General features: G+C 46.5%; 1 protein-coding gene across 1 annotated transcript; it reads left to right on the top strand.

The window, feature by feature from the left end:
• Nucleotides 1-1182: 1182 nt before the first annotated feature.
• Nucleotides 1183-2895, top strand: LOC137522044 (piggyBac transposable element-derived protein 4-like). Its single transcript, XM_068242064.1, has one exon. It carries the CDS (start codon nt 1183-1185, stop codon nt 2893-2895), a length of 1713 nt encoding a protein of 570 aa, XP_068098165.1.
• Nucleotides 2896-10756: the final 7861 nt, after the last annotated feature.

Below are 10756 nucleotides of genomic sequence, written 5' to 3' on the forward strand. Positions count from 1 at the left end.
AGAACAGTATCATTTCAATGGTAGGTTTATTTTAACAGTGGCAGATAGCACATCAAAAGGAAAATCGAAAAAATAACCTTAAATAAAAGATAGCAACTGATTTGCATTTCATTGAGTGAAATAAGTTTTTGAACCCCTACCAACCATTAAGAGTTCTGGCTCCCACAGAGTGGTTAGACACTTCTACTCAATTAGTCACCCTCATTAACCCTCCTGGCGGTAACCCCGACCTGAGCTCGGGGTAGGAAAAATCAGCTGTTATAGGTAAGCCCGAGCTCAGGTCGGGGCAGAGAAAAAACTGCTGCGCCTGCGTACTGGAGTCCCGCGCGCCGATTGGCGCTGCTCAGCGGGACTCCTACACCTCTCCCCCAAAGTTCGATACAATTATCTGGCCGCCGGGATCCCCATATCCCCGGTAATCTTGCGGGGACCCGGCGGCCATGTGACCAGAGCAGCAGCGGCGGTGGCGGCGGCACATATACCCTTGGAGCAGGAGTCCCTGTGCGATCGGCGCTCTCCAGGGACTCCTGCCTCTCTCCCCCAGCAGCAGCGTTGTTTGTCCGGCCGCCGGGATCCCCATATCCCCGGTAATCTTGCGGGGACCCGGCGGCCATATGATCAGAGCGGCGGCACATTTACCTTTGGAGCAGGAGTCCCTGTGCGATCGGCGCTCTCCAGGGACTCCTGCCTCTCTCCCCCAGCAGCAGCGATGTTTGTCCGGCCGCCGGGACCCCCGTATCCTGTTATTCTCTTGGGGACCCGGCGGCCAATCAGAGGAGCGGAGGGTGGCGTGACGTCATGGGGGTGGGGCGGGAAATTTGAAAAATTGTGTTCATTGGCTGCAAAGTGCATTGTATTGGATACACATGAATCAAATTCATGTGTATCCAATACACTGTTGCCATTTGGTTGTGAGCTGTGCTGTGAGCTGTGAGCTGTGCTGTGAGCTGTGCTGTGATCTGTGCTGTGATCTGATCTTCCTACCGATTTGTGTACCGACCTCTGCCTGGATTTTGACCTACGTTTTTCGCCTGCTGATTCTGCCTGTTATTGGATTTCTGTGTACCGACCTCTGCCTGGATTTTGACCTACGTTTTCCGCCTGCTGATTCTGCCTGTTATTGGATTTCTGTGTACCGACCTCTGCCTGGATTTTTACTACGCTCTTTTCCTGTCACCTGCTATGGCGTCATCCTCGAAGCGTCTCACAGCGGAAGCGCTGATGCAGTTCGAGGACAGCGATCCGGATTTGCAGTCACTGGAGGACTCCAGTGACAGTGATGCGCCTGGCAACCTGTCGTCTGATTCTGACAGCGACTCCATCACCAGCGACACGGAGGAGGTTAGTGACGCACGTGTTTGGTGCCCAGTCAACACCACTCAGGCCCCACCACCGCCCCCCCGTTTCCCTTTTACTGGAGAGCCCGGCTTGAAGGTTGAATGTGATCACTGCCCCCTGGCCTACCTGCAGCTGTTCTTCAGTGACGCTGTTATTGATAAAATCGTGGTGGAGACGAACCGCTACGCCGCGCAAGAAATTTCTGCTCCACGAGGTCCCTTTTCCAGGAGCAGGATGTGGGAGCCTATCACCAAGGAGGACTTGTGGCTGTTCCTTGGACTAATTATTCTGCAGGGGGTGGTGGGGAAGCCCCTGCAGAAATGGTACTGGTCGACGAACAAAATAATCGCTACCCCCTTCTTTGGCACGGTAATGTCGGAGTACCGTTTTGGACTCATCATGAAGTTTCTACACTTCGCAGACAACTCCGCCTTCGATGAGTCAACCCACCCAGCGCCAAAGTTGAAAAAGATCTGGGAAGTTTTTCAGCTGGTGATGGAAAACTTCCGCAACACTTATGTGCCCCAGAGGGACATAAGTGTGGATGAAAGCTTGATGGCGTACAAAGGCCGACTGTCCTGGATACAATACATCGCGTCCAAGAGGGCCCGGTTTGGAGTGAAGTCCTACATGTTATGCGAGGCATCAACGGGCTACATCTGGAACAGCATACTGTACACCGGGAAAGGGACACAATTTAACCCTGCTTTCAGCAGCTACGGGGTGGCGACTTCATCCGTGCTATCTTTGGTGGAGCCCTTGTTGAATAAGGGGTACTGTGTCATCACAGATAATTTTTACAGTTCACCTGAACTTTTTGAAATACTCATCAGGAACAAAACTGATGCCTACGGCACCGTTCGTCCTAACCGGCGAGAAATGCCTACTGCCTTCGCCAAGCAAAAGCTAAAATCTGGGGACATTGTGGCTTGGCAGAAGGGAAAAATGTTGGCACTCCGCTGGCGTGACAAGAAGGACGTGTGTACGCTCAGCACTGTCCATGATGCTTCATCTGCCACCACCACAACGCGAGGAGGGAAAGTCCTGGACAAGCCACAAGTCATCCTGGACTACAACCATACAATGGGTGGGGTGGACCGAGCTGACCAGGCGATGACATACTACCCCGCAGTGCGCAAACAACAAAAAAAATACTACAAAAAATTTTTTCGGCATCTGCTGGAACAATCTCTGTGGAATGCGTTCATTTTGTATAAGCAACGCAGTGACAGGCCAGGAACACATTCCGACTTTATATGGAAAATGTGCGAAAGCATATGTCTGAAGTATCAGACTTCATCAGCAGATGTGCGAATTGGGCGCCGTGCATCATATGTTGTCAACCCTGAGCGCCTCACTGGCCGCCACTTTTCAGACTATATTCCACCCACTCCAAAAAAAGCTGCTCCAACTAGGATGTGCGTTGTTTGCTGCAGCAAGACGGATAGCAAGGGTAAGAAAGTCCGCAAAGAAACCCGTCTCTACTGCCCGGACTGTAATGTCGCCCTGTGTGCTGTTCCATGTTTTAAAATCTACCACACACGGGAGGTGTATTAGTTATACACTGTACTGCATGTACATACTGTATATATAATCTGCTGCTTCTTTGTACTGTTTTGCTATTTCAGTTTATTGATAAATTTAATTTTTTCAGCAAATTTGTGTTACAGTCTTTTATTTATATGCAGGATATCTTACAGGCCTTTATTCTGATATATTTTGGTGAGTTAAGACTTAATAATTGGATGCCTAAAATTCTTGAAAAAAATGTACCGCTTTTGACTCATAATTCCAGACAGAAATGAACCGCCAGGAGGGTTAAGGACACCTGTCTTAACTAGTCACCTGTATAAAAGACACCTGTCCACAGAATCAGTCAATCAAGCAGACTCCAAACTCTCCAACATGGGAAAGACCAAAGAGCTGTCCAAGGATGTCAGAGACAAAATTGTAGACCTGCACAAGGCTGGAATGGGCTACAAAACCATTAGCAAGAAGCTGGGAGAGAAAGTGACAACTGTTGGTGCGATTGTTCGAAAATGGAAGGAGCACAAAATGACCATCAATCGACCTCGCTCTGGGGCTCCACGCAAGATCTCACCTCGTGGGGTGTCAATGGTTCTGAGAAAGGTGAAAAAGCATCCTAGAACTACACGGGAGGAGTTAGTGAATGACCTCAAATTAGCAGGGACCACAGTCACCAAGAAAACCATTGGAAACACATTACACCGCAATGGATTAAAATCCTGCAGGGCTCGCAAGGTCCCCCTGCTCAAGAAGGCACATGTGCAGGCCCGTCTGAAGTTTGCCAATGAACACCTGAATGATTCTGTGAGTGACTGGGAGAAGGTGCTGTGGTCTGATGAGACCAAAATAGAGCTCTTTGGCATTAACTCAACTCGCTGTGTTTGGAGGAAGAAAAATGCTGCCTATGACCCCCAAAACACCGTCCCCACCGTCAAGCATGGGGGTGGAAACATTTTGCTTTGGGGGTGTTTTTCTGCTAAGGGCACAGGACAACTTAATCGCATTAACGGGAAAATGGACGGAGCCATGTATCGTGAAATCCTGAACGACAACCTCCTTCCCTCTGCCAGGAAACTGAAAATGGGTCGCGGATGGGTGTTCCAGCACGACAATGACCCAAAACATACAGCAAAGGCAACAAAGGAGTGGCTCAAGAAGAAGCACATTAAGGTCATGGAGTGGCCTAGTCAGTCTCTGGACCTTAATCCAATAGAAAACCTATGGAGGGAGCTCAAGCTCAGAGTTGCACAGAGACAGCCTCGAAACCTTAGGGATTTAAGGTTGATCTGCAAAGAGGAGTGGACCAACATTCCTCCTAAAATGTGTGCAAACTTGGTCATCAATTACAAGAAACGTTTGACCTCTGTGCTTGCAAACAAGGGTTTTTCCACTAAGTATTACGTTTTTTACTGTTAGAGGGTTCAAAAACTTATTTCACTCAATGAAATGCAAATCAGTTGCTATCTTTTATTGAAGGTTATTTTTCGATTTTCCTTTTGATGTGCTATCTGCCACTGTTAAAATAAAGCTACCATTGAAATGATACTGTTCTGAGACTTTTCATTTCTTTGTCATTAGACAAACTTACAAAATCAGTGAGGGATCAAATAATTATTTCCTCTACTGTATAGAGTGCTTGGGGTGGGGGGGGGGGGGGGGGTGGGGGGGGGGGCAATGTAAAGCTTGCACTGGGGCCCATAGCTTCTTAGCTACGCCATTGCAGATGTGTATTTCATATATAGCATTTGCTGATGTGCAGCATGTAAAATGTAAAAGGACATTTCTATTCCTATTATAAACATGTCACAGTTGCGTTTATAGTCCCTCGTTGCCTGCAGAGGCAATAATATTGTTTGTGACAAGATAAAGAAACACCAGCTTCGCAGCCAATTGACCTTGGAAATGATTATCAAACAGTTCTAAAGTATGATTTTTATTTTCAGGAAGCTCTATGTAAAGCAGCTTGCAAACAATGCCAGGCTGCATTCTAAAGATATGTATTTCCAATTCTGCTGGATTTAAATAACAGGTTTCTCTGCAAGCAGGCCCAGATTTACCTCACAGGAGCCTATAGGCACAGATGTCCTGGACTCCTGGCACCCTAGACTTCACCCCCATGAACCTACAAACCCACTCCAAACTAGCATTTAGTTTAAAGGAAATGTAAAGTAAAAAAAACCCCAAAAAGCCGTTTCTTGCAGCCCCCTGCAATCATCCTGTGCCTAAGCAGTCCTTCCGCGTTGAACCCCTCAAAGCATTGTTCATATCACAACCATATTTTGCATTGCTCCTGGCTGTGGTTGCACGATCTAGGACTTGCACAGCAGCTGGGCCAGTGCCTGCGCACTACTGCACGACTCACTCGCTGACCCAGTCACACAGAAGAGGCTGCAAGGGGACATTTAGGTGACAAAGGAGGGAGACGCTTATGGCTCTGGTATCCTTTAAAGTGTACCTAAAATGGTACACTGGGCCTTATTTATACTTACCTGGGGTTTCCCTCCAGCACCATGAGGAACGTGGCCTCCCTTGCCGTCCTCTTCGGCCCCTCCGTTCTGCCGCTATAACTCCTGGTAATCCGGTCAGTCGCTGCCAGTCGTAGACTTCTGTGCATGCGCGTGGTACTACTGCACAGGCACAGAATGCTCATCTGTAGGAGCGCAAAAAGGACAAACTGCGCATGCGCAAATCGGTACGGCTGGACAGATTACTGGGAGGCGTAGCACAAGATTGGAGGGGCCAAAGAGGACGGCGAGGGAGGCCATGGTCGTCATGGGATTGGAGGAAGTCACAGGTAACTATACATAATATCAACATCCCAGATTCTTTAAGAATAAGCCTCATTAGGATTTACCTTAAAAAAAACAAAAGCCTTAAAATAAAATCTTACTCATCATCATTACATACTTTTTCTTTTAAGAGCAGAGCTGGTTCTAGACTTTTTGCTGCCTGAGGCAAACTTGTGAGAATGCGTCAACCCCCCCCCCCCCCCACACACACACACACACACACACACCTTTTTTTGAAATGACTGCACAGCACCCGACTATTTACTCTGCTTCATTTAATGTTCTCACATGACATGCTGCAGCTCAACTCAATAGCACACTGGCTGGCTGTGAGTCTGTGACAAACTGCACACCCTCAGCCACTCCATTCCTCCTCAGTCAGGACAGCAGGGCCACCTCCTCCCTTCTGCTGTGCAAGTCAAATGAAACACTGCTGCTCTCCAGCTTCCCCCCCCCCCCCCCACCCCCCCTCACTCACTGTCAAACTCCTCACACGGCAAAACAAACTGCATTTCTCCAATGATGACCTTTTCACCTAGCTCTCCTCTCACCTTTCCTCCGACTCTGACTGCATGCTGTTAGTGTACACACACAGTACAAACATGCTGCCTCTGCAATCTCTGCACCTGATGTAAATGTGTCACTTGCTACATGAGAGAACCGGCCCTGTCTAAGAGCTTGGCTGTGCAGTGCTATCTGGGTCCTGTCTGTGTTGTGACACCACTCAGGGAGTCACACACAATTCGTCTCCTGGCTGCGTGCCTGCTGTGGTCTCTCCTCTTCCCAAATCTTTTTATTAAAAACTTGCACACATAATACTCTCCTCCTCCCATCAACCCAGTGCAGTTTGGGGAAGCGAGGAGGAGACATGGGGGGCGGAGCTGAGCTGGTGGTGGACAGCAAGGAAACAGGAACTAGAAACCACCAGCTCAGGGAGGCGGGACAAGAAGGACAGAGCCTGGAGAGTGCAGTGTGATGTGACCAGCCCAGGGTAATGTAAACAAACGCCACACAACACAAGTACACATGCTGCACCCATCGACCACGACTTGTGGGTTTCCGAGTGATGTATGACGCATGTATACACCCACTTTCCACTATAGCTGGAATCAAAATACCGCAGGGGCCAAAAAACATGTTCGCTATAACCGAAATTCTATTGTATCCGGGTTTACTACAACAGGTGTTACTCCCATATACTTAAATAGCTCCCAACTGTCCCTCTTTTGGAGGAAGCCGGGACAGTCCCTCTTTGGGAGCCCTGTCTCTCTGTCCCTCTTTCCTCCCCATTTGTTCCTCTTTCAGGACTTTGTCCCTCTTTCTATGTAAATATATGTATTTCCCTACTGAAAAATATGTTTAATTGCCTTTAAACTTTATTCCCATCTTTTAAATTGATATATTTCTTATATAAATGTTGATATGAAGGAAAATGCACCAGGATAGAAAGGACCAGTGTGGTTTGAATTATAAAACAACATATTTTTCTTAGGAAATCTTTATGGTTTGTGTGACTAGGGGTGTGCCATGGTCATGGTTAGGGATGTGGCTTAAAGCAGATCTGAGATGAAAAACAAACTATAACAAGTAACTTGTCTATATATCTTATCTAAAGTTTAGCTAGTTTACATAAATCTGTTGCAAATCTAGCTGCAAGCAGCTTTAATAGAATATGATTATTTCTTCCTGTGATACAATAACAGCAACCATGTTGTTTGTAAACATTACAGAGAGGCAGGCTTATCTGCATCTTGAGCTAAAAAAGCTAATCCTCCCTACTCTTTCCTCCTCCTCTCTGCCTCTGAAATCTCTGGCTACTAATACCTCCCCCTCCTCCTGCCCAGACTTAGCTCCCATGAGCCCTTGCTACTGTCTGAAAGTGCCTTTGAAAACCTGTAGGCGTGGCTTGTTTAGTTTATAGGGAATTGGAGTATTAAAATAAAAACAAAAAAGTATTTTGCTTGAGGAATGCCCTATAAACAATAGGAAAGGAACACAATTATGCAATAAGTAAAAGCTTATCTCAGATCCACTTTAAATGTCCCTCTTTCTCGTCTCAAAAAGTTGGGAGGTATGTACTTATAATGGTGCTGGACCAGGAGGGTTACTATATATCAGAGTTTATTATAGTGAGATTACACTGTATACGAAATATGCACTGAACACCATCAGTCATTCTTGGATAGATGAAGCAATTTGCAGTAATGTGTTTAAAGAGAACTAGAAGTGAGAAGTATATGGAAGTTGCCATATTTATTTATTTTTAAATAATACCAGTTGCCTGGCTGTCCAGTTGATCCTCTGCCTCTAATACTTTTAGCCAATGACCCTGAACAAGCATGACGATCAGGTGTTTCTGACTGACATCTGACTGAATTAGTCACATGTTTGTTTCAGGTGTTGTGATATTCAGACACTACTGCAGACAAAGATCAGCAGGACTGCCAGGCACCTGGTTTTGTTTAACCACTTTGTCCTCCTTGACGTATAAAAAAAACGTCAAGGAGGACATGCGCGCTCCCCGCGGCCGATCGTGCACGTGTACGCGCACTCCCGGCCGTGGATTCATTAGCCCAGGAATCAATGTATCGGGCTATGGTGCCCGATCACTGATTCCTCTGCCCCGCTGAAAAAGCGACAGCTTCTCTCAGAAGCTACGCTTTTCCTGACGCTATGTCCCTCTAAGCGTACATTGTACGCTTAGAGTGACGTCATGTAAACAAACTCAAGATTGCCATCTTGTGGCCAAAAAGTAAAACTACATCTAAAAGTAAAAAAACATTACAATACACAAATATTTCCCCAAATAAAACACTATTTATATCCCACCCTCCCAAAAATACCCACATAAAATGTTTAATAAAAAAAAACATTACTATGAAAAAAAAACCATAAATATTTACCTAAGGGTCTAAACTTTTTAAATATCTATAAGATATTATTATGAATATTATTATATTAAGATGAAATATTTCTCTATATTTTTTTTTTATAAGCTTGTAAATAGTGATGGATGCAAAACGGAAAAAATGCTCTTTTATTTCCAAATAAAATATTGTTGCGATACATTGTGATAGGGACATAATTTAAACGGTGAAATAACCGTGACAAATGGGCAAATACAATACGTGGGTTTTAATTATGGAGGCAGCTATTATTTTAAAACTATAATGGCCGAAAACTGACAAATAATGAATTTTTTCATTTTTTTTTCTTATTCTTACTGTTAAAATGCATTTACAGTAAGGTAGCTTTTAGCAAAATGTACCCCCCAAAGAAAGCCTAATTGGTGGCGGAAAAAACAAGATATAGATCAGTTCATTGTGATAAGTAGTGATAAAGTTATAGGCTAATGAATGGGAGGTGAACATTGCTCGGATGCATAAAGTGAAAACGACTGAGAGCTTAAGTGGTTAAAGGCAAATACATATGGCAGCTTCCATATCCTATAGGTTCCCTTAAAGAGATTCTGTAAGATCAAAAAGTTCCCCTGGGGGGGGGGGTACTCACCTTGGGAGGGGGAAGCTTCAGGGTTCCAATGAGGCTTTTGAAGCCATCCTCTGTCCCTCGGGGGCTCGCTGCAGCCCTCCGAAAAGCCGCCCAACAGACTTGACAGCCTGTTCAATATTTACCTTTGCAGACTCCAGCGGGGGCGCTGTTGCGGCTTTCGGCTTCGAAGTCAGCGGAAATACCCGATCTCAGTCAGGTCTGCTCTACTGCGCAGGCGCCGGACACTTGCGCCTGCACAGTAGAGCAGCGATCGGGTATTTCCGCCTACTTCGGAGCCAACAGCTGCCACAGCTCCTGCGCAGGAGTCAGGAAGATAAATATTTACATCCCCGCTGTTCGGAGGGCTGCAGCGAGACCCCCGAAGGACAGAGGATGGCGTGGGAAGCCTCCCCCACCCAAGGTGAGTACCCCTCAGGGCAGTGGCGGACACAGCCAGCAGTGGGCCCCTGTGCAAAATATCAATTGTGGGCCCCCCTGACCTGCGCCGCGGCAAAAAATGGGCGTGGCTATAACCTGCGGCAAAAATGGGTGTGGCTATAACCTGCGGCAAAAAATGGGTGTGGATAGAACCTGCGGCACGTAGCGCCGCGGCAAAAAATGGGCGTGGCAATGACCGGATAAGGGCGGAGCTAACTGTAATTTAAAGTGATCCCAGGGTGAGAGTGATATGGAGGCTGCCATATTTATTTCCTTATGCCCAGAAAATACGTGCAATGATGTCGGCAGATATGCCCAGAAAATACGTGCAATGATGTCGGCAGATATGCCCAGAAAATACGTGCAATGATGTCGGCAGATATGCCCAGAAAATACGTGCAATGATGTCGGCAGATATGCCCAGAAAATACGTGCAATGATGTCGGCAGATATGCCCAGAAAATACGTGCAATCATGTCGGCAGATATGCCCAGAAAATACGTGCAATCATGTCGGCAGATATGCCCAGAAAATACGTGCAATCATGTCGGCAGATATGCCCAGAAAATACGTGCAATCATGTCGGCAGATATGCCCAGAAAATACGTGCAATCATGTCGCAGATATGCCCAGAAAATACGTGCAATCATGTCGGCAGATATGCCCAGAAAATACGTGCAATCTTGTCGGCAGATATGGCCCAGAAAATACGTGCAATCAAGTCGGCAGATATGCCCAGAAAATACGTGCAATCAAGTCGGCAGATATGCCCAGAAAATACGTGCAAGCAAGTCGGCAGATATGCCCAGAAAATACGTGCAATCGTACGTGCGATGACGGGTACATGAACTTAGCAGCAGTTAATTCAGCAGTTGACATCAACAGGGAACTTTGAGTAAAGCCCTGTCTCCTAATAAAAAAATATGCGCTATTTACTATACATATAGAAGATATTAGATAGTGAGCTCCTCCAGGGCCGGGCCGAGGCATAGGCTGGAGAGGCTCCAGCCTCAGGGCGCAGTGAAGGAGGGGGCGCACAATTCATTCAGCTGTCATTCCTAATTGTGTATGAAGCAGAGAGAAATAAGAAAGGGGATACATAGCAGTGACTGCAAGCCAGATAACTAGAGATTAAGGTGTTGGGGAGGTTGTGGGCCCTGTGGTGGCTCTTAGTC

This window comes from Hyperolius riggenbachi, chromosome 6 (assembly GCF_040937935.1).
Source record: "Hyperolius riggenbachi isolate aHypRig1 chromosome 6, aHypRig1.pri, whole genome shotgun sequence".
NCBI lineage: Eukaryota > Metazoa > Chordata > Amphibia > Anura > Hyperoliidae > Hyperolius > Hyperolius riggenbachi.

Excerpts from the sequence above, each read along its gene's own strand:
- LOC137522044 (XM_068242064.1), top strand. The coding sequence starts at position 1,183 with ATGGCGTCATCCTCGAAGCGTCTCACAGCGGAAGCGCTGATGCAGTTC.